Source organism: Carassius carassius, chromosome 8 (genome assembly GCF_963082965.1).
Source record: "Carassius carassius chromosome 8, fCarCar2.1, whole genome shotgun sequence".
Lineage (NCBI taxonomy): Eukaryota > Metazoa > Chordata > Actinopteri > Cypriniformes > Cyprinidae > Carassius > Carassius carassius.
Genome location: NC_081762.1, coordinates 5,795,812 through 5,820,865, shown reverse-complemented (window position 1 = coordinate 5,820,865; position 25,054 = coordinate 5,795,812). Strand labels below are relative to the sequence as shown.

General features: G+C 37.5%; 1 protein-coding gene and 2 long non-coding RNA genes across 4 annotated transcripts; 2 read left to right on the top strand and 1 right to left on the bottom strand.

The window, feature by feature from the left end:
* The first annotated feature begins 528 nt into the window (after positions 1-528).
* On the top strand, positions 529-2,269 carry LOC132144636 (uncharacterized). Its single transcript, XR_009434372.1, has 4 exons — positions 529-976; positions 1,065-1,135; positions 1,878-2,017; positions 2,130-2,269. It is a non-coding gene; the product is annotated as an uncharacterized LOC132144636 (long non-coding RNA).
* Positions 2,270-3,408: 1,139 nt separating this feature from the next.
* LOC132144635 (uncharacterized) lies at positions 3,409-4,015 on the bottom strand. Its single transcript, XR_009434371.1, has 2 exons — positions 3,879-4,015; positions 3,409-3,762 (listed from the first exon to the last, which is right to left on the bottom strand). It is a non-coding gene; the product is annotated as an uncharacterized LOC132144635 (long non-coding RNA).
* Positions 4,016-8,489: 4,474 nt separating this feature from the next.
* On the top strand, positions 8,490-24,835 carry LOC132145077 (CMP-N-acetylneuraminate-beta-galactosamide-alpha-2,3-sialyltransferase 1-like). 2 transcript variants are annotated; one of them, XM_059555792.1, is made up of 7 exons: positions 8,490-8,607; positions 17,905-18,208; positions 18,854-19,041; positions 19,264-19,443; positions 21,442-21,487; positions 21,662-21,781; positions 24,270-24,835. In XM_059555792.1, exons 1-7 carry the CDS (start codon positions 8,603-8,605, stop codon positions 24,435-24,437), a joined length of 1,011 nt encoding a protein of 336 aa, XP_059411775.1. In that variant the 5' UTR covers positions 8,490-8,602; the 3' UTR covers positions 24,438-24,835. The 2 variants fall into 2 exon arrangements, with proteins under 2 accessions (XP_059411775.1, XP_059411776.1); XM_059555793.1 differs by having other exon boundaries at positions 8,491-8,592; positions 17,891-18,208.
* The last annotated feature ends 219 nt before the right edge of the window (positions 24,836-25,054 follow it).

The window sequence follows — 25,054 nt, the reverse complement described above, 5'->3', positions numbered from 1 at the left end:
CCACGTGATTTGCTTGTCCAACACTAGTGTTTTTCTTGATTTTTGTGTGTTCTAACATGGTTGGCTGAATGTTAATGTGCTTTCCTGTTTAATTGTTTATTCCACTCCTACAACTCCTGCAGTTAAACTCCACATCGTGGAGGATTAACCTCTCATCATCTATTTCTGGCCTCCTAGCATGAATATAGTAATGTGAAATATGATTGGGAGTCTGCACAGGGTGTTTTGAAATTTACATGATTTTTGGACTTCTATTTTGTATTTGTTGTGCGGTTTGGACGCGGCATGCGTCAAAAATGGCGGTTTCTCCATTAGGGCGATTGGGCGACGCACCATCAAAGGAAAGGGAGGGATTTTTTCCTTTTACATTCAACCACAGTGTTACGCTAGACTGTTTTTGCTGCCTCTAAGTAGTCAAATCAGCGTCGAGTCGCGTTCTGTGTAGTACCGCCCCTTTTTCCCAGAGTGCAGTCTGGACGATGGGGCGGGGCGACGCTTCGAGGCGGAGCGACACGTGACACACCGCCTTTGGCATTTTGCTCCGAGCCAGCAGGGGGCAGTTTGCGTTGAAATAAACAGAACGGTGGCAACTGCAGCAGCAGAGTAATAACGCTATTCCACGTTGATTGCATGAGGTGAGTAAAAGTGGTTGTGTAAATATCTTATAATATTAAATGCGATGTTCGATCATTTATTTATCCATGGTACGTTCAATTTGAATAATTATTGTTAATAATTGTTATAAATTGCTAATTTTATTGTTCTTTGTGGATTTTAACAGTACACTCTGTACATGGCTGTAGTTCTTCGGTTTGATTTTACAGAGGTATGCCATTACATTTGTCAAGTTATTTGAACAGACATGCATGATTATATTGTGTTATTGTGTGTATATTATTATTATTATTATTATTCAGGATGACATGATAAGGAGGTGGTGGTTTTCTGTTCTCCTGGACAGCTTCACTCCGCAAATGTATGTAGCTGTTTGAATGTTGCTACACGAAACATTACTCTGTACTATATCTAGCAATATACCTACCTCTTGACATTTGTTCTTTTAGAGCTCAACCACTGAGGGGAGGAACTTCACCATTCAAAAGACAACGTCTTCAGGCAGAGTCCAGCAAAGCAGGTTATTTGTGCACATACATTCATTAAGAACTAATCATTACATTACATTACACTAATCATTGCCAGGTCTCTCTTGGAAAATAGGTTTTAAATATCAATGAGATCCCCTGGTTAAATAAAAAAAAAAATTACATGTGTGTACATGCAGAGGTATTTTAGTTATTACAGCTACATGGTTGTTCAGATATGAAATTGCGATTATGTACAAGTACTATATTGGTCAACACCGTGGATTTATTTCATATATAGCTATCAGTTAACATCAGCATCAAAGACATTTAAAAACATTTCAGCTTAATTCATTTTCAGACAGCAGCGAGTGTTTTAAATAACTTCTGTTTGCGATCTAATGTGGATTTTGTTCACCATATAAGACAGAAATATTTATATTCAATGTAAAAGATCTTCATGTGGATCTCACTGGATTATTACAATTAATGACAAAATGAATGTGTGGAAATGTAAACTAATATATCCTACTGACACACTACAGCAAAAGATATAAATAATTGGCTTAAAACTATTTTTTTCAATGTGAAAATACTAACATGCCTAGTACTTCTGCACAGTACTGTATATATTAACATTTTATTAGTGGTATTATAAAAGAATGAGTATGCAGTTGTAACAACAATCTATAGAGTTTGTTTAAAGCAAGGTTGTCTGTAGTCAGTGTTTATATAATGTTTAATAACTTTTATATACTTTTATAAATTAACCTATGTATGTTTTTGATTCAACAGCTTCCCCTGGAAATCCTCAGTGAAGTTATTTTGTCAGCGGGTGACTGCATATTTGACACTTTCTCTGGTTTGCAGATGGTTTAGGGATGTGTTCACTCAAGAAGTTTTCCGCAAAGCGGCACACTTTGCCTGGCTAGACAGTAAGATTTCCCCGTTTAATGCTCATTCTCCACATGAATTTTGTAGTACGAGACTGTTAACTTTTTTTATGATTATTATTATCTTTCCTGTATTTTGTCTTTACACTGTAAGTTGTGGCCAACTGGAAGAATTGTCCTCCTGTCTACCGGAACGAGTTCAGACGGATGTACAGCATCAGGGAATGCTTGCAGTGCAGAGCCCTTTTCAAGTTTAACCCACCAGGGTACAGGGAAGAGGCGTAATCCAAAACTCTTTGTATTTATACAGGATGTTGTGGAAATGCAACAATAAATGCAAAAACACAACATTTATATTCGCTTTATAATTTATATAACGTGTCGCCCCGCCCCATCATCCAGACTGCACTCTGGAGCCCAGAGTGCAGTCTGGACGATGGGGCGGGGCGACACGTTGGGGCGGAGCGACACGTGTCGCCCCGCCCACCTCAGCGGTTATTGGTTTATGATTAAGATGAGCTTATTGGTGTACAGATGAGTGACGATTTTACAGCTTATTGGTATAGAGAATTATGACGCTGTGAGCAGGATTGGAATGCGGAAGTAGACACTCAGATGAATACACTTTTAATATAAATTAAAAAGCGAATATAAATGTTGTGTTTTTGCATTTATTGTTGCGTTTCTACAACATCCCGTATAAATGCAAAGAGTTTTGGATTACGACGAACAGAACAGAAATAAATGGTCTAATTTACAATTACTCCCTCAACGGCTGTAGACGCTACCTCGGCATTACTCGCTGGTTTTTGAAAATGACACGGCAATATAATGTGAAGTATGGTTATGTAGATAGTAATGGAGTACCTTGATTTATATATTCAAATGATATATATATATATATATATATATACATACATATATGTATGTGTGTGTAACAAATTGTCACCAGTCTCTGAACGTCACCAATAACAAACTGAACATTCCCTTAGCCCCTACGAAAATTTACCATGGTTCTGCTACAAAAACTATGGTGTTTTTATAATTACAGCTCATGGTAATTAATATGCCAACAAATATTTTTACTACAATAAATCCATGGTTACTTTTTGCAAGGAAGGAACTATACAGGTTCTAAAGAACTTGCCCAAAAACACTCGTCACTTTCTGTTATTTGTTTTCTAAACTGCACTACTGAAAACCTCATTAATCCTGAATTTATTTAGTTACCCGCTTCTATATAAAAACATAATACATTTAATCACCCCTTTAAACACTTCATTGTTTATCAAAATCATTGGTAATTGAAAAATTACACCGAATTGTCACAACTAAATTAAGAATTCATTATGAGCAATGCATAGCAAATGATGTTACCATCAAATATGAGAAACCTTAAAGAATGATAGACTGATGTAAATGACTGAAACCTGTTGTCATGCACGTGTTTGCCATAGCTTTTTTATTAAAACATTATACACTGCAAAGTTTAACTTTAAATGACATCAATTAATACATTAAACCAGTTGATCTCAGTTCATTCTCTATTTCCCTTCAATGAACACACAAATGTGTTTCATGCCGCAAAAAAAAAAAAAAAAAAAAACAGTCCTTGGAACAAAATCCTGTGTAAACAACAGCCCAGAAGATCACCACGCCGGCCTCTTCCCTGTACCCTGGTGGGTTAAACTTGAAAAGGGCTCTGCACTGCAAGCATTCCCTGATGTTGTACATCCATCTGAACTCGTTCCGGTAGACAGGAGGACAATTCTTCCAGTTGGCCACAACTTATAGTGTAAAGACAAAATACAGGAAAGATAATAATAATAATAATAAAAAGTTTAACAGCCTCATACTACAAAGTTCAATTGGAGAATGAGCATTAAACAGGGGGAAATCTTACTGTCTAGCCAGGCAAAGTGTGCCGCATTCCGGAAAACTTCTTGAGTGACCACGTCCCTAAACCATCTGCAAACCAGAGAAAGTGTCAAATATGCAGAGTCACCCGCTGACAAAATAACTTCCCTGAGGATTTCCAGGGGAAGCAGTTGAATCAAGGGGGAAAAAAGGATTTCTTTTTGTCTTGATTTTTTAATGTGCTTATTTTTTTAGGCATGCTTCAGGATGTATTTTGACTATAAATAACGTGCATAGTTTTGTTAATCTGCCTTATTCCTTGAAAATGGTAGCAAATGTAATACTGTGCTCTTTGCATTGGAACTTATAGAATTTTAATAGAGTTTGACATTGGAGAGGTATTCCTTTTGTAAATGGCCATCAGCTAGCAGGAGGTGATGATGATGAAGGTGATGAACACTGTACACTATGCTGTTAACATGCACTATATGCTATATGCACAGTGTTTGGTGTGCTTTTAGACTGTCTTTATTTATTTAATATGGTGCTATATCTTTAAGATAAGAGTTTTATCCTCTCATGACTCAGGTACCCCATTATGGCTGTCGCAGGTCTAAATCACATCATAAATTCCCTTACACAAGGATAGCAAAACCATTATAAGCACTAAAGACTATCTCTCACGTCATCATAATAATTAAAATGTGAAAGATTTGTGTACAGCTTGGATAATGCATTGTAAATTGAACTTGGTAGACAATGAATGTTTGAAAACATGGATAACAGTGTGTCATACAAATATGAATGTAGAAATAATGGTAAAGGAGAAATGGTACCTGTAACAAATACAACAATAACAAAACTTATTATTAACAAACTATTATTACTATTTGTTATTACTATTATTACTAACAAATCCCCCACAATAAGTCCCTAAAACTAAATACATTTAATTGAATGCCCATATTCAGATCATGCTAATTTAAATTTTCATTATGCATACTTATATCTTGTATTTTAAACAGTAAAATAATACATTGTCTGATCTACTCATTAGAATTAAAGTGCCCTAAAGTTTTTCGTAGTTTTTACTGTTTCTGCCAGGCACTGCAAGCTAAAACAAGTGTTGTTGTTGTTTTTTAGTGGGTACATTTAATCTAATAATCTAATAAAGATTATTATTATTAAAGACAGGGGAAGCTGTTGAATCAAAAAATTACATAGGTTTATTTATACATGTATATAAAGGTTATTAAACATTATATAAACACTGACTACAGTAAACCTTGCTTTAAACAAACTCTATAGATTGTTGTCACAACTGCATACTCATTCTTTTATAATACCACTAATAAAATGTTAATATATACAGTACTGTGCAGAAGTATTAGGCATGTTAGTATTTTCACATTGAAAAAAATAGTTTTAAGCCAATTATTTATATTGCTGTAGTGTGTCAATAGGATATATTAGTTTACATTTCCACACATTCATTTTGCCATTATTTGTAATAATCCAGTGAGATATTTGTATGTATTTGTATGCATGATCCACATGAAGATCTTTTACATTGAATATAAATATTTCTGTCTTATATGGTGAACAAAATCCACATTAGATCGCAAACAGAAGTTATTTAAAACACTCGCTGCTGTCTGAAAATGAATTAAGATGAAATGTTTTTAAATGTCTTTGATGCTGATGTTAACTGATAGCTATATGTGAAATAATCCATGGTGTTGACCAATATAGTACTTGTACATAACCAATATAGTACTTGTACTTGTACATCCCAATTTCATATCTGAACAACCATGTAGCTGTAATAACTAAAATACCTCTGCATGTACACACATGTAATGATTAGTTCTTAATGAATGTATGTGCACAAATAACCTGCTTTGCTGGACTCTGCCTGAAGACACTGTCTTTTGAATGGTGAAGTTCCTCCCCTCCGTGGTTGAGCTCTAAAAGAACAAATGTCAAGAGGTAGGTATATTGCTAGATATAGTACAGAGTAATGTTTCATGTAGCAACATTCAAACAGCTACATACATATGCCGAGTGAATCATGTCATCCTGAAAAATAATAATAATAATAATATACACACAATAATCATGCATGTCTGTTCAAATAACTTGACAAATGTAATGGCATACCTCTGTAAAATCAAACCTAAGAACTAAAGCCATGTACAGAGTGTACTGTTACAATCCACAAAGAACAATAAAATGAGCAATTTATAACAATTATTAACAATTAATTATTCAAATTGAACGTACAATGGATAAATAAATGATCGAACATCGCATTTAATATTATAAGATATTTACACAACCACTTTTACTCACCTCATGCAATCAACGTGGAATAGCGTTATTACTCTGCTGCTGCAGTTGCCACCGTTCTGTTTATTTCAACGCAAACTGCCCCCTGCTGGCTCGGAGCAAAATGTCAAAGGCGGGGAAGACAAATATGGGCGGGGCGACACGTGTCGCTCCGCCTAGAAGTGTCGCCCCGCCTCATCGTCCAGACTGCACTCTGGGGTTACTCACTGCAGCCGCAATGCAATCTCAGGAGTTCCGGGAGGGCTCGCCCTAACGTGCTTTCGTCATCGTGCGTAACCTTAACTTGTGCAACTACTGGTGGGAACAGTGACATCCTAAAAACTATTTTTAATTTTAACAAGGAAAAAATTAAAAACTACTTTAATATCTTTATCAAATGTGGAAAAAAAACACAGAGAGACGGGGACAGCTATGCAAATTCAGTTGTCAGCTGAACTTGATAAACATCACGGCGAACGTTACCTCAGCGTAGATTAATTCTATCGTGTCACTGAAAGAAATACCATTCATTCGTTGTAGCAATAAGGATAAATTGGCAATTAAAGAATTAGGACAACCAAGACCAAATTTAAACATCAAACAATCTACAAAGGGCGGGAAGTCGTATAAACACGTATTTTCGAGGAAGTGGTATGAACAGAGAAAAAGGCTAATAGGCTGCGTAGCTGTAGTAGCTGACGCTTTATTCTGCTAATTTACACCTGAATTTTGTTCCATCGCGAGAGCATGACGGACATTGCATGGACAACTACAGGTGTCACCGAAATGCATCATCTCTTGGAGAAGGTGAAAAAAACACGAAAGAGCAAAGATGCATATGAATAATAGGGAGCAGTGTAATATAAATGAGTAATTTAAGTCAGCAGTGTAATGTAAGTGAGGAATGTGATATAAATGAGCAGTAATATAAGCGAGTTGTGTAAACAGTGATTTATGTGACTTCAATTATTTCTTATTAAACTGAAATCGAAGTAAAAAGTTTTTTTTGGAAAACCACGTCCTGGCCTCAGTCTTCATTTGCTGCTGCTGTTAACATGCATATAAAAACATAAGGAGAGCAAGAGATTGATTCCTAATGTCAGTTTATTTTTAATTAATACAATAGTAGTTCAGTTCCCTTTACATCTTTAACTAGCTGTTAATTTATCAATTGAATGGGTGAACTATCCTCATTAACATCAACTCTCTAGGTGTTATGGTCATGACATCATCTTTGCATTTGAACAAGTCTGTGATTAAAGTTTTAGCAATTTCAGCTCTTCAATGGATTTTGGCATTGTGAGGTTCTTTGAGGTCGCTTTTTGTGGAAACAGGCTCATCAAGGGGAATATTGAGGTATGGAATGGTCATAATAGAATATTCATTATTATTATTATTATTAAAACACCAAACAATTGGTCTGTTAAATTTACTCTAACCACCACATCACAATGCAGAGCAAATTTCTAAATAGCTGAGGTAATACAGATTCCCCCCCTATTTATGCAGTACATTGTATTCTTATTTTATCATTATTTTCATAATTTCCCATCAATGCAAATGATGCGTCCATTGCATCTGGAATGTTTTCACGCTGAAACACTCCAACTGGTGATTAGAGTTGCCAAGTCCGCGGTTTTCCAGCTGAATTTAGCCACTTCTACATCAACGGTTCTCAATTCCAACGTCTGCATACGTTGAGATCATACTTCGGTAAATAAATAGCTTACTTTTTTAATTCACGTCTCGCACACTTCGATGCAATTTGAAAGAAACACATACGTTCGCTTCAAACTGGAAACATGGCGGAAGCCTTTGATGTTCACTTCGCAGGGCACTTGGCTACGGTCGAATAAAACAAATAAGAGAGACGTAAAACATGTGCGGTCAGAACAGGGGTTAACGAGGGCTGGAATTGAGAACCGCTTCACCGTGTGTGTGTGTGTGTGTGTGCGTGTGCGTATATATATATGGTGATGCGGTTCTCAATTCCAGTCATCGTTATAAGTGGGCTGAATTACGCAAATTGTAATTTATAATGCATTATGTTATGTCATGTGCCCTAATGAAACCACGAGATCTAGACTACCAGAATTGGCTAACTCCCATTAAAACAGATGGTCGCATAATTCGATAGCGAAAAGTGCTTCATAAACACCTATCCCAAACCTGAACTAACAGTAGAGTGTTGGTAGCGTAATCTGATAGGCAGCATTGTGCGTCAGAACACCTGGCATTTATCGGAGGGAGGCAGTCACATACAAACCCCTCCTTACTGCTAAACCAACCATAAATAAAGCTCAGGTAACGGTAGCCATACACATCTTCAGCAGTCTTCCGCATTGATCGGTCTAATAAACCAAGCTTCGACGCAGCGCCAATATGTCGAGGAGTCTGTGAAATACATCTGACGTTACAAGGATCTTTCCAAAGTAAGTCAGTATGAGCTACTGAGGAATTTTATTAGGAAATTGTTTGTGTGTGTTGTTTCAAACAGTCTCATTGGACTAGGGTGACAATACGAGCCATTTTTACGGGACGTGCCCTTTGGCAGCGGCAGGACTTGTATATTGCCTAAAATACTCAGTTTTTGGCTGTTTGCACTTTGGAGATCGATCTTTGTGTGACATTCACGAGAGCTATAGAAGGAAGAGCAAGGCTTTCGAATTGCTCTCGCGGTACTTTGGTAATGATCTGTAGCTCTCAACTTCTCACGCGCCACTATTGGTCGAATATTCTTCATATTATTGGTCAAACTACTTTGGTTGTTTTCAGGTTGTTTTAGGCAATATAAAAATCCTGGCCAGGAAGTCTCCCGTATGAACGGCACATATGGTCACCCTACATTGGACCTATAACACGTACTTAATAGGACACTATAGATGGGTGCATCAATAAATGGTGTGGGTTGTTTTTCTAAGAGTTGTATCCGCATTTTTTTAGAATAATTTAAAAAATGAAATTTATTTGGTTTCATAGGCTACTACTAGACGAGCTATATAATCAATTTAATTTCTATAATAGTTGTTTTGAATTGGAGGTATATGAACAGCATGTTTAACGTCTTGATACTCACGGAATAAAAATTTAACGTTAAGAGTGGCACTGCAATTAGCCTAGGTTTGCTTAAAATGATTTTTTTAAACCCCAAAATTAAAGTGTTGACATCGTTTACTCGCCTCATGTCTTTACAAACCTATTTGACTTACTTTCTTCTACACAAATGATGATAGGAACTAAAAGATGGCTCGGGTATTAGTTTTTCCGTTTAGTTTCACAAACACGAGATTTAGTTGTGAGGTTTCATTCGCACACGTGGGCGGTGCTAAAACGCCCCTTTCATCTGATTGGTCAACTCACTCGGCCTTCAGTACCAGCTTTTATTTTTGCCAAACAGAAGGAATGCATTCACACTTGGTTCGATTCATTTGATCTTTTTTCATGGGAAACGTGCCCTGTTCCTCACTAAACTGCCAGTGTGAAAGCCCCCTGAGATAATTGCTGGTTCATGGTTTGGTTTAAAAGGGTCTCTGTATCAGTTCTCGAAACCACGATCAGCAGTGCAGCGATTGGCTGGCGGCAAGACCTCAATAGCACCAGGGTTCGTTTTAATCGTTAATGTGAAGAGCTAATGTTAGGCTTAATCCGGATACATTTGAAAACGGCTTTTTCATTTTAAAATGCTCTCCATCCACACTAGCGTTTTCCAAAAGTGCCTTATCCACAAAAACGCCAAATTCGGTTTCTGCGCATACGTAAATTCTCAAAAGTTAACCGCATATGATACACACGGAACAGACATGAGACGGTCTCATGTAGTTTTTTTCTGACAGGAAATTTGATTTACGAAAATTACTCCCTATTCACACATGCGTCCAGGGGCCAATACCATGAAGCTAGATTAGCTGGTTAGCCAGGTAAATTTCTGTTAGTTTGCATATATCCTGGGTTTTAGGTACCACGTAAGTGGTTTTTAGCATCATTCATTGCCATAATAACTCACACTCCACAGCTAACCTGCTCCGGGGCAGGTTATGTTCTGGGTTAGAGCTCTCAAACTGAAGGTGGATCAGATGTGAGAGAAGTGACCAGTGTTGGGAAAGTTCACTTTCTACATGAACTAGTTCAAAGTTCAATTCACAAATTTTAAAATGAACTAGTTCAGTTCATAGTTCAAATTACAAAATTTTGAACTAAAGTTCACAGTTCCAAAAATGAACTAGTTCATAGTTCTTTTTTTCCATACCTTGTGAGCTATTATTTTTCAAAATTATTGCCACAGCCCATATAGAATCACAGACCGCAATTATTTTATCAGTTTTAACAAATGAAGCTATGCGTCAGATTTCATCTTCATATCCAATTTTGAATCCTTATCCAACCAGGGTTTACATTAGCATCGAGGGGACAGCATTTCCCCATTGTTGCTTTAATGCTTTGTCTCCCATTCTCACCGACCTTGTCATAAACATCATAAAATTCTTTTAAATGATCATACGCCTTCTTGCTACATGCTGCTGTCGTTTGCTGTTTTTTTTTTTTTTTTGATGACGCTTCACGCATGCGGCGGACGGCGGTGCGACACTGGTGGCTGGTGTTGCCACATTGGGTGTTTTTCCGCTACATATTAAGACTCGTTTACGGTGTGTTTTAGCCGGGTTTTCGCCTGGAAGGCTCTATAGTAATCTGGCACCCTTTTGAACGAAGTTAACCTGAGAGAGCGTGCCGTTCACAGACACCAGAATGAACGAGTTCACAGTAACGTTCATCAGGCATTAATACAGCACGTTCAGTTCACGTTTGCCCAAAATATGAACGAGTTCATGAACTATCGTTCAATGAACGCGTTCAGGCACAACACTGGAAGTGACACATATCTGACACAAAGTCACTCCAGTTTATCTTGCTCCAAATTAAAGGTCACTAATGCTAAAAAAAAAAAAAAAAGTCTGGCTTTAATTATAATTACTGAGTCATTTTTATAATTTATATAAATGTTGTGATTTAATATTATTATTTTTCTTTTACACACAAACAATTTTAGTTTAACAGTTATTATAAATCATTTATTTAAAATAAATATTAATGTATACAGCTGTAGTATCAAAAGACTGCACTATTTAAAAAAAAAAAACTGACCTTACATAATTGAGTTTCTATCACTATATATTTTCAAATGTATAAACTAACTTAAGTTTCATTTGACACTGCACTGATAGAGCAAGATAATTATTTAAGACGTTTAAATTTCTCATATTCTTCAATCTCTTGAGCTTTAGCAAAACCTTTAACCTTTAGTTCTGAATCAGTACCAGTAAAATATCTGTCACATGACTAAATTTGCGTCATCATTTTCAAAATCCTCCGTTTTTACAGTCCACACTACAACGCGAAGACGGCATTTTCAAACTTATCCGCTTTGGAGAGTGTTTTCCAAAAGCTATGTTTTCGATGACTTAAAACGCTGTCTCAGTGTGGACGGAAGGCCAAAACGGAGAGAAAATTGTACGTTTTCAAACTCCGCTCCTGAAGGGCCGATATCCCGCAAAGTTCAGCTGCCCTTATTAAACACACCTGAACCAGCTATCAGCAAGGTCTTCAGGATCACTGTAAATGTCCAGGCAAATGTGTTGGAGCTGAACTCGGAACATGCACCTATAGGTTCAGGACTGGGTGTTAAATCTATAAACGGATTTGCACAGTTGGATGTTGCATGTGATCTGAAATGGGTGTGGCAGGTATAGGGAGACATACAAAATGTGAGGTGCTGGGGTGCTTGCAGGACTGGTTCCAACTGCCTTGCCTAAGACATGTCTAGTGATCCTGAAGATCTAGCTTATAGCTGGTTCAGGTGTGTTTAATTAGGGTAGATGAACTTTGTAAACTCCCTTGTATGAATAAACAATATCTTAAAATAAAGTAGGATGCTCAAACTACTCAAAAACATCATCATGTTTAAATTATTATAAAAAAAATTGCCTTTTTTTTTCTTCATATGGCCTGTTTAAGGTCCCCATTATGGTGATTTAGACACTTGGCCCTTGCCTTTGGATGAATTATTTCTACTTCAGCAATTGTTGAAAGTGCATGCTATCATTATTGTCTACAGTGGTTCATGCTTCTGACTGCAATGACGTACCTTTTTGAACAATTTTTTTGAATCCGTGACTGACAACTGGAATTTGACGAGTTCAGCTAATTTTGATTCTGAACTCTCATCATCAAGACCTGTTTTTTTTTTGCAATAGCACAAGTCTTTTAAAATGTGTTGAGACGTGCTGCGTTTGGTCTCGTACCAGCCAAGAGAGTGTAAAGAAATACCCTTTGTAAGAAGCAGTTAAATCAGCGGGAGTTAAAAGCAGATCTTAAGTGTATTTATTTCTTGTCTCATTAGTGTTTGGGGCAGTTGTCGTTGCTAGGAAACACTTGTTTGTTTACTGTGTTGAGACGTGCTGCGTTTGGTCTCGTACTCTATCGCATATGTTGTCATTGTTGTGCGCATTGTTTTGATAAACAGTAAAGTATGTTCTGCTGAATTCAATTTCCGTTTTGTCGGGTTTAAAAAAAGATAAGTATGCTGCGGCAGCGGTCGCGACAATTTCTCATTTTCCCACTCCCCCGTTTGACTGGAAGAGGTGGAGGTACTGGTCTGATCATCTCTAATGATTGGAAATTTAATTATTTACCATCTTTGGGTATCAACAGCTCCTTTGAATCTCATTCAGTTACTGTTACATAACCTTTTAAAATACATTTTGTAGTTGTCTATCGACCCCCGGGACCACTGGGTAACTTTTTGGATGAATTAGATGTTGCTCTCAACCTTTTCTGAGGATGGTACTCCCATAGTTATTCTTGGAGATTTCAACATCCATCTAGATAAACCTCTGTATGCTGATTTCCACACTCTGCTTGCCTCTTTTGATCTCAACCGAGTGTCAACTACTGCTACTCACAAATCAGGCAACCTACTGGACCTTATTTATACACGACACTGCTCTACCCGTAATACCCCTTCTGCCCCTTGGTTATCTGATGTTCTACGCGAACACGTTCTAAGCTTAGAGCTGCTGAAAGGGTGTGGAGCAAATCCAGAAATACTACTGACCTTAATATGTATCCGTCACTCCTATCTTCTTTCTTTGCTAATGTCTCCACTGCTAAAATGACATACTACCATAACAAAATTAACAATTCGTCTAACTCTCGCATGCTTTTTAGAACATTTTCCTCACTTCTTTGTCCTCCTCCCCCCCCTCCTGCTTCATCTCTAATAGCTGACGACTTTGCAACGTTTTTCATTAATAAAATTAAACACATTAGTGCACAATTTTCCACGCCACAATCAGTCAAGCTCATATCGCCAACAAACTTACTCATTTACATCCTTCTCTTCACTCTCTGAGGCAGAAGTCTCAAAACTCATCCTTTCTAATCACCCTACAACTTGCCCGCTTGATCCTATTCCATCTCATCTCCTTCAAGCCATTTCTCTTGCAGTTGTACCTGCACTCACTCACATCATCAACACATCCCTCCACACTGGTGTTTTTCCCTCATCATTTAGACAAGCACGTATAACTCCACTACTTAAAAAACCCAACCTCAATCCATCTCTTTTAGAGAACTACAGACCAGTTTCCCTTCTTCCTTTAATTGCAAAAACACTTGAACGAGCGGTGTTCAACCAAGTCTCTACATTTCTCAAACACAACAACCTCCTTGGCAGCAACCAATCTGGCTTCAGAAGTGGACATTCAACTGAGACTGCCTTGCTCTCAGTTGTTGAAGCTCTAAGACTGGCAAGAGCGGAATCCAAATCTTCAGTACTTATCCTGCTTGATCTGTCCGCTGCTTTTGACACGGTTAACCACCAGATCCTCCTATCAACCCTACTGTCAAAAGGCATCTCAGGAACCACACAAATGGTTTGAGTCTTACCTATCAGATAGGTCATTCAAAGTATCTTGGAGAGGTGAGGTGTCCAAGTAACAACGTCTAACTACTGGGGTGCCTCAGGGCTCAGTTCTTGGACCACTTCTCTTCTCTGTCTACATGGCATCATTAGGTTCTGTCATTCAGAAACATGGCTTTTCATACCACTGCTATGCTGATGACACTCAACTCTACCTCTCATTCCATCCTGATGATTTGACGGTATATATTAGCATCTCAGCTTGTCTAACAGACATTTCTTCCTGGATGATGGACCATCACCTTCAACTCAACCTTGCCAAGACAGAACTGCTTGTGATTCCAGCAAACCCATCGTTTCATCACAATTTCACCATCAAGTTAGGCACATCAACCATAACTCCTTCAAAAACAGCTAGAAGCCTTGGAGTTATGATTGATGATCAGCTGACTTTCTCAGACCACTTTGCTAAAACTGTCCAATCCTGCAGATTTGCTTTATTCAACATCAAGAAGATCAAGCCCTTTATTTCAGAACATGCTGCACAACTCCTTGTTCAAGCTCTTGTTCTGTCCAGGCTGGACTATTGCAATGCCCTCTTGGCAGGTCTTCCAGCCAATTCTATCAAACCTTTACAATTAATTCAGAACACGGCAGCAAGGTTTATTTTTAATGAGCCAAAAAGAATACATGTCACACCTCTGTTTATCAATTTGCACAGGCTTCCAATAGCTGCTCGTATAACATTCAAGGCATTGATGTTTGCCTACAAAACTACCACTGGCTCTGCATCCATTTTCCTAAATTTGTTACTCCAGACTTATGTGCCCCCTACAAGCTTGCGTTCTGCAAGTGAACGTCGCTTGATTGTGCCATCCCAAAGAAGCACAAAGTCACTTTTATGGACTTTTAAATTAAATGTTCCCTCCTGGTGGAATGACCTCCCCAACTCAATCCGAGCAGCTGAGTCCTTAGCCATCTTCAAGAATTGGCTTAAAACACATCTTTATTTGACCCTCTAACTTTAACACTCACTATTCTAATTCTATTCTTTAAACAAATCTAACTAACTTTCTAATCTTTTTATATTCTATTTTCTTTTAATTATGCAATTGTGTGTGTGTGTGTGTGTGTGTGTGTGTGTGTGTGTGTGTGTAAATACCTCTAACACTAGCTTGCTCTATTCTTTTTTTTATTCTATCTGTTTTCTTTATATTATATTTAAAATCCCATGCTAGGTGTACTGTGTTAACCTAACTGAGACTTGTTATAGCACTTATATATCATTGCTCTTTTTGTTGTTTTTGATTGCTTCCACTGTCCTCATCTGTAAGTCGCTTTGGATAAAAGCGTCTGCTAAATGAATAAATGTAAATTTAAATGTTTCACTGGTTAGAATTTTTACAATTTGATTCCAAATCTCCGATAACATTGAGAAGGCGATTACAAGTTACTGTACAAAATTGTAATATTACAATGAATCATGTTTTACTCTAGTAGGGCTTCTGCATCATTAATGTTAAAAATGGAAATATGCAGTAAAAACAATGCTTGTCCCCAAACTCCCTGCTTGCATACAGACAACTATTTTTTGCACTTGCCTAAAATACTCTGGACCAGCATGTAATTCCTGCTGATTTATACTGGATTTTCAGCAGTGTAGAAAGTTTGTCAACAAATTGAGATAGGCTTGCTTGAGAGAGCCCGTATAGTGAGTTGTAAGTAGTTTTACAGCTTGAAATTGAATCTGGTCTATTCCTGTCAGTACAAATTAAATTAATTAACTAATTTGTCATTTAAACTGATGTAAACGTAGAGAAAAGAATGAAATTTCTTATCCTGTTGCCCCCTCCAGTGGACAGCATTAAGAATTACTGCCTTTAATGCAAAGTCAGTAGGATTTTTGGGGGAAACCAAAAAAGTCCCTCCCACCAGTTAAGATAACAAGAGTCAGATCAGTCTGAAGGTCTGAGTCAATTACTCTCATGATAACAATTTAATAGTAATGTTTTATATAAAAAGTAGGGGTGTAACGGTACGTGTATTCGTACCGGACCGTTTCGTTACAGGGCTTTCGGTACGGTGCACGTGTGTACCGAATGCAAAATTTTGTATGCGGAACACGGGTACATTTTCGTGTTTCCAAACGAACATATTAAGTGGCGGAAGTCTCCGCGTTCTGGCGCGCTGCTGCTACTGTAGGTAACATAGAGGGAGACCGCCGACAGACCAGGATCTTGTCTTCACGACAACCATATCTATACTTCATGTTGAGCATAAATATAAAGCCTACTGATAAAGGACACCAACGGCAAAATAGACTATGTTTGACAGGTGCAATATGCCAGTGTGTCACCGGCCGTTTTATATTTTATTAAAAAGTATTTACAAAAAGTGTAAACCAATTGTTAAAAAAAAGTTTATAGTAATAAACAACCTGCAGTTTAATGTTTGCATTTCTTTCCCTTACTGTACCGAAAATTAACCGAACCGTGACTTTAAAACAGAAGTACGTACCGAACCGGTGATTTTTGTGTACCGTTACAGCCCTAATAAAAATAATAATGAAGCATCAAAGAAACATCAACCAATTTAGTATTTGCACTTTTATACAGAAAGACGGAACTTGCACTGCTTTTATCAATAGGGAATACCATTCAATGTTGTAGCCTAGAAATATGTGTTCGACTTGAAGCGGCGCTGCGCAGACCAATTGGTGAATTACATCAAATACCGCAAGCTTGAACACACCTGATCTGTAGACTTACTGTATAGCTCACATTAAAGGGGCCGCTTGCAATTGTCAGAAGCAAAAGATATGTGCCCAGCAACATATTCCTGCTTCAAATGTTATGCACAGTTAACAGTGAGTGGAGGTTTCAGACAATAGTTTAAATGACAATATTCAGCACAGCACTTGATCATACCACCTCTTATTCTGACAGAATTAAAAACTCGTACTGAAGGCAGGGCGATTCGATTTGACCAATCAGATGCAAGGGATGTTTCAGTGGCGGAATGAAACATCACGACTATAAACCGATTTGTAAACCACAGATGAAACATGAGATATTGATCCGAAATCTCATAAAACGAATAAACAAATCCTCTTTTAATTTCTCTTTATTCCATTCCAAATAAGAAACTAAATTATTGAATTATACAGGGACCTGGTCACACTTGACTTTCATAGTACTTTGTGTGGTTTTTTTTTTTTCATACTATTGACCCATACAATGCCTTGTTGGCTAAATATAGCAACTTATGGCTGGTTTTTGCTTCAGGGTCACATCATCTTAAAACAAAATCCATTTTAAAACTCCCTTTAGCTGTTGTGCCATTTTTCAGTTTCAAAATTGTATTCAGTTCAAATAAATGGATGGACTATCCCTTTGCACTCAATACTTTACGCTTAAGATTGTGTCTTTGCTCAAAAAACAAAAACAATAGAAACCATGACTTCTACTACAAATACAATTACAAACATTGAAAAACTATCAACCATTAACCACTGGTTTCCTGTAGTGTGTTTTGGGACCTATTCTATTAGGATTTTAACAAGCACCAATAAAAAGAAAAGAAATTAAAACCAATAAGACTAGTACAACTCCCATTATAACCAGTAAAACAATTACAAATTCTGTGATGGTTTCTATTTGTATTTTATTCAGCAGGGTATGCTGTATTGCGAAGTCACAATATTGTAATATATTTGATAGTGCAGTGATGCACATTGCATTCATAGCTGTTACTATATGATGTCACTTCAGCATCTCCATATAAACCACTCTCTCTCACTCTCTTTCCCTCTGTAGATCCATTATATTACAACAAAAACCTCCAACAACACTGAAGTAAGGATGGTGGTTTTACAACTGCGACATCAGCGCTACATTACTGCACTCCTGAGCTCCACTACCATCTTGTTACTTCTATACTTTGAAAACTCTCTGTTGGTTTTCACCTACGGTTCTCACAGTTTCATCTCCAAGAAAGTTCAGTGTGAGTGCAGTATTTGTGTGACAGACCGAAGAAATAGTAACTGGTTCAGTAAGCGATACGATCCCAACATTCCAGTCCTGCTCAACCGCACCAACAGTGTGTTACGTGCAAACGTCTCCAGGTGGTGGATGGTAAGAGAGATTACTGCAAAATAATTATATTGCCCTTACTTACCTTATTTTACTTGGTTTTGTAGCTTTAATGTGCTCTCCAAGGCTGTATTTATTTGATCCAAAATATAGTGAAAAAATATTGGTAAATCCTATCCTATTACAATACTGGTATTATAATTTTTGAAAACGCACTTTTTTTTTTTTCGATAAATAGAATATTCAGAAGACATTTATTATGCTATTAATGATTTCTATTTAAAATAAATGTTTTACTGTAACTTTTGATCAATTTAATGCTTCATCGCTGAATTTTCTTTTTAAAAAATCCCACTGACCCCTAATCTTTATTTTTAACATTTGAATACCAATTGTACCTATTCATAGACATTTGAATATGTTACAATTTCTTATGTAAATATGACTGGTATTTATGGGTAGATGATAACCAAGAAACTATTCTAATTTGATGTTCAATCCCAACATAGAAAGATGTGGCTAGGGTAAACAAGCATGTGTTATTTGACTTTTCACTAAAAACCTCATTACGGAGATAAAAACATTGACAACTTATAAGGCACTGTAAACGTCTTGAAATGGTACACTTCTATTAATATTATATTATACTTCAATCCTGATGCTAACTGATTTAATAATGTCATACAGGAGCTACAATCAAATGCCGGCAACTACACAGAGGTGGTGGATCAGTTGTTTCCTCTCTTCCCTGATAAAGAGCACTACTCAGACACCGGTCCAGACCGCTGCAGAACCTGTGCTGTGGTGGGCAACTCTGGGAACCTGCTGGGATCAAAGTATGGGCCTCTCATAGATTTCCATGACTTTGTCATAAGGTAAGTTAATGAGGTAATATTTAACTGTTTTCGGTTGCTTTTAAGATTGCCGTTCACTCTTCAACTTTAAGTTAATAAGAGTTTAGAGAATAATGAAGCATTAGTATGCCTATGTTAGATTAGTTGATTCCAGATGTCGATAAGATATTAAACCATTTTTCAAAAGATGCCTTAAAGGCTTTTCATTGAAATCATGCATACCTCAAAGTGTTTTTCTCTTAGGATGAATAAAGGCCCGACAGAAGGTTATGAGAAGGATGTAGGGTCAAAGACGACTCACCGGATTGTGTATCCCGAGAGCGCCATGGACTTAGACAACTCCACCCATCTAGTGCTTCTTCCCTTTAAGATTCTGGACATTCAGTGGCTCATCAGTGCCTTCACCACTAAAAACATCACACAGTGAGAATTAACCATGCATTTATAAACGCAAGACTGTATACTATCTGACAGAATAATAAATTATTAGATTTATTTATCATTTATAATAAATTTATAAGTAGTTAAATAAAAACATACAAAACACTAAGAATACAAAGAATTGAAGTAAAACACCAAGCAACAAGAAACTGAGAACTGGATGCTTTCGAGTCACTGATTGTTGAACCATTTGTTTCGATATCAGTGATTTGGAAAGTGTATCAAAGTGCCAAAGTCATGTGATTCCAGTAAATGAGGCTTTGTTACCTCATAGCTGTTTCAATGATTATAATTGGCTTGCCACTTGGGGCCGATAATTTCTGTAAACCCCATGGACTAATGTCTGTATGGGTTTTACCTGATCTCTGATCAGTTTTATGAATTTTTTTTTTTTTTACATATTCAACTACAATTACCTATTGGTAAAGGGTGCGAAACTGCCAGAATGTCAATACCGACGCATTCCCTTAACTTCATTGTTTTATTGTTTTGGTTTTTGAAACCTCTATAAACATCAAATAAGGACAAACTAAGAAATAGTTGTTTTATAAGTTGTATGTGGTCCTATTTGTTTGACTCTCTTATGCTTAAACACAACTTTGGCTTTAAGTAGGCTAATGAAAAATACAGAAGTTACATAAAATCAATAATGTGTAATTGCTCCTGAATGTTCTAGGACGTCAAAGATTTTGATGAAGATTATTGCAGCACAGCAATGACAAAGTACACATGGTATCTTGGGGTTCAATGGAGTCAGAATCAACCTAGAACATCCTAAGCTCAAAACTTTTATACTGTTACATTTACTTCCCTTAATGTAAATGAAGTTGCTCCTGTCAAAACAGCTGTGGTCTGTTTGTCAAAGGGTTAGTTCACCCAAAAATGAAAATTAGGCTGTGTTTTACTAACCCACGAGATGCTTATGATTTTCTTCTTTCAGACGAATCCAGTCAGTTATATAAAAATACTATTTGATCCTTCGATCTCTATAACTGCAGTCAGCAGGTGTTGCATTGCTTATATACATATAAAATAAAATATTAAAAACGTAATCGCTTGAATCTAGCTTGCGTTCACTGTTGTAAACTAGGCAGTACCAGTTGCACTGGTGAGTCTCGTAAAAACCAGCGTTTGTTAATCGGATCAAAAGAAGAAAAGTTTCCTTACTTAGCAAAGGAAAACCTCCTCTTGGCTTATATTGAAATCCTCTGACATTCTTCTTTACAAATCTCCGTTTTATACTTCTATTTAGTGACCGTTGTTTTGTTTTGATCTCTCTGCTGTGTTTCCGCGTGCATCACTTCTGAGCGGCGCATGCACGATGCTGACCTCATATGAAATGTTCCTGGAACTGCTTCGTTTACAACTATGAGCGCAAGCTAGATTCAATGATTATTGCATTTTCAATATGGATATTTTTCTTACAAAAATGCATCGACTCACTACAGGAGGCCTTTGTTCACCCTCCGGAGTGAGGATGAGGGGTTTTTTTATATGTAGATGGGAGATTTTTATTTCATGTCTTTTGGACTGATGCACTTCAACACCCACTGAGTGGCATTAAACAGCTTGAAAGGTCAAAGATTATTTTTAATGTATCTCCAACTGGATTCAAGTCATATACATCTAGTATACTTCGGGTTGAGTAAAGCAGAGCCTAAATTACATTTTTGGGTGACCTAACCCTTTAATGAAGTTTTGCCACCTCCCTGTTGGGAAAGAAGCATGATCAAACATCTGTTGTGGAGTGGAATCTGGGTCGGGGACATGTGCCTAATTTGCAAGTTATTTTGAATAAAAGTTTTGGTATATGTAGTTTTGTTAAATATTTAGCTTTGTGTATCCTATATGGCACATCATAGTTATATTAAACAGAGAATGGTGTTGCTAGAAGAGCATTTTGTGCTCTAAAAACATATCACAATAAGAATTAGACGCACAACTTTTGTTTGTTGATAACTCCTACATATTCTGTTACAGAACATACACCAACGTGCCATCTACAATCAATGCAAATAAGGACAAGGTGAATAACTCATAACCTCCTCCTTATGAAATCAATCAAATAACAAGGTTGATTTTTGTTTTCATTTGTATGGTTTACTAATAATTATCTGATTGAAATCTTGATACTGAAGACTCAAGACATGATAATAGAAATTTGTTAATGTCCTGATTTATTTCTGTCATTTGTCTTCAGGTGATGATCCTCCACCCAGGATTCATAAGATATGTCTATGATAACTGGACAGGAGGGCAAGGCTTATATCCATCCACTGGTTTCTTAACACTGATATTCGCTCTTCACATCTGTGACGAGGTAAAACTCTTGTACAGAGTCTCAAACTGTGTAGCCTCTGGTACTGTCATTGAGGCCGCACCTATATATATATATATATATATATATATATATATATATATATAATATAGAACTGTGCGATTTTCATGCGCATCTCATCAGTAAAGGTGCTCCTGTAATTAGAAGTACATCTCCAGCACATGTGTTCAGATCAGGGTTGCCAGGTTCCAGGATGTTCACCGATAAAAATTGCTTCCCGTACGTTTTTTGGCAGAGTTGTCTTGGTAAAATTCGCGTTTTAGGGGCTAAATATCACGTTATTGGTATTGTTGCATGCTTCGACCCACATGTAACGTGGCGGTACAAAAGCAAAGGAGGTCGTAAGGGTGTTTTCCCACACTCTTAACACAAAATATGCATATGTATGACAATGTATGGTCGACTACGCCACCCCAGACCACTGGGGAAATAACAGCCCTAAGGGCACACAGGTTCGTCTTGAATGAGTGGGTGAGGAGACATGAATAATATAAAAAAAAAGTTTATTATGTTTGTCAATATTGACCAATAAATAGCTAAAAACTTCCAAGTGAAAACTCTACATTGGCCATATAATAAACAGGAAGGCACACCATCAATCTGCATCTACACACACACAATAAATCAATTCCCATTAAAGAAAACCAAATGGCCAACAGGAGCGGTAGCTGGGGGTCCGGGTCGGCTGCCAAATTGTAGAACGAACCCCCCCCCACAATAGTCCACTACAAATACCCAAATGCACACGTGAAAGTTAGATGGCAGCAGGCACACAGCACTATAACGTGAACACACCACACAAATGGCAGCCTCGCCTTCGCCCCCCAGAGACCCAGCTCCTATAACAGAGAAAAAAAAAGAAGAAAACACAAACTGATAACTACAATCTGACAGAAACTCAAAGAAATAAATAAAACAAAAATAACAAACGTTTATAAAGTACAATACCCCCAAATAAGTAAAACAAAAAAAACAATGTCACAAAATAAATCAAATAATTCAAGAAATTAAACCACTTAGCACAAACAAAATAGCACAATGTAACAAAAACAGGTTAACAGTTTGAAATAAACCAAGTTCACTCCGGTTTACAGTGCTCAGAGATGAGGCACGGACTGAACGTAAACCAAGGAAAACCAAATAATCAAACAACCACACGGTAGACACGAGATGCTGATTCCAAGTTAGACCAAGGGAATTCCATATGCGGCGGCCCGGGGAGACGTTCAGCCTGCCCTCGAAACCATGCACTACACCCCGATAGCAACGTGAATCAACCGCTGGGTTGCTATCGTGATAAAGGTCGAGGCAAAACAGCGACGCAGTCGCGATCACGGTTCAGTGTTGATGCTCACTTCCCACTAATTAGCCCAAAAAGACTCAGTTATGCAGGAGAGCCCTGCAGAGCATAAGGAAACTATATTAAAACAGGAAAAGAAAACATTACAAATACGCAAACTATAATCCTACATACCACGGGATGATCCTGCACGCAAACCGCTTCGTAGTTGCACACCATATTCAATATAGCGGCTCAGTCAGACCATATGAGTGACGTGCTATCAATGCCACTGAGGACAAAACCAATCATAAATAGCCGAGTCGCAGTCAATTACTTGTTATAAACAAAACTATACATACCGGTGAAGAGTGGGCAGCCAGCACAAAACAGCGGGAAGGAAAAAAAAATCCACAATCCAAGCCTGTGGCGACCACGGATGACGTCACGAGGGAAATACAAGGACGCATGCCAAGTGGCCATAACATGTCCTTTATATATCTCAAACCAAATAAGGAGGAGGGGTTACTAAACTAAGCACAGGTGGATGACATTCCCTACAGTGGATTCAACCACCCTGCTACACACAGACATGAAAAACAACCACAGACTTGGCAACACTGGTTGGCATTTACTACACAGAGCCGTAGTTCACTGACAATCTGCACAAAATCGATTTTAAATCTCAGGCGATTCTTTGTCGATTTTGTGTTAGTTGTCGGTAGACTACAGCTCTGTTTAGTTAATGCCCCTCCACCTGAACCAGAGTTGCCAAGTCAGCGGCTGTTTTTCATGTCCGTGGGTCGAAGCAACAAAACTTTTAACGTGATATTTTGCCCCTAAAATGCGAATTTTACCAAGGCAACCCTTCCAAAAACGTATATATTTTAACCCGGGGAAGAAATGTTTTCTCGGGGAACCTCCTGGAAACGCGCTTGGGCTAGTTTTGGACTAGTTTTGAGAAGCAACTGGCCAGGATTTGTTTGTTAAAGCCTGGCAACCCTGATATGAACGCACGTGCTAGAGATAATTACAGGAGCGCATTTACTGATGAGATGCGCATGAAAATCGCATTCGATTTTTTTGCACAGCCCTAATTAGGCTTATATCATTATTCAGAGAAAGAGAGAAAAATGAGCTTTTCTTTCCAATTTCACAAACTATTAATGCATTGATAACTCTCTCTTACAGGTGAGTGTGTTTGGGTTTGGAGCTACGAGTGATGGAATCTGGCATCATTATTTTGAACAAACATTGACTTCATTTGAGATCGGCGTTCATGCTGGAAAATTTGAAAATGAAACGATCTATCGGCTCCAACAGGAAAACAAGATTTTGATGCACAAAGGTTGGACATGAAACGGAAAGGCAGAATCACTCCCTTAGTACAGTACAATACTGCATTGCAAAATCTAATATTGAATTTCGCAGATGTGTAGCAAAGACTTTCAGCTGAGATTCCTACTGAGAGATCAACATTTCATTTCAGCTTTCTCACGAGGCACCAAATCAAAAGATGCCAGAGACTGCTTCATTGTTTCTTTTGTTGAGCCTGTCAGGAAGTTCAAACACCATGGGAGATCTTTTCTGGGTTATCAATCCATGACAATTTTCACTAGAGAGTAAATGGTATTTTACCCAGATGTTGGACTAATAATTAGTATTAAAATGTTAAGTGTGTTTGTGTTTTAGCTATATGTTGTGTTTATGGTTCTGATTACATGCTATTCACTTAATTATTAAATAATAAATTATTTGATTCTCCACAATTCTTGTTTCTCTCTTTTATTAGCGTACGACTTATAGTATGGTAAGGTTGTTTTTAATTTTTTTATTTCTGGTTTACGATCTTGCTTGCGAATGTTGTGATTACATCTGTACCTACATTTCCTTCAAGGCAAAACTTAAACGTAAAGATTCTGTGATTACGTAATCTACAGTTTCACCACAATATGCTTCAATTGATTTGAGTTCGA

What these genes read in the sequence shown, in the direction of transcription:
- LOC132145077 (XM_059555792.1), top strand. An exon ending in ACGTCTCCAGGTGGTGGATG is followed by an intron (nt 18,209 to 18,853) that starts GTAAGAGAGATT and finishes AATGTCATACAG; the next exon opens with GAGCTACAATCAAATGCCGG. An exon ending in TCAATGCAAATAAGGACAAG is followed by an intron (nt 21,488 to 21,661) that starts GTGAATAACTCA and finishes ATTTGTCTTCAG; the next exon opens with GTGATGATCCTCCACCCAGG.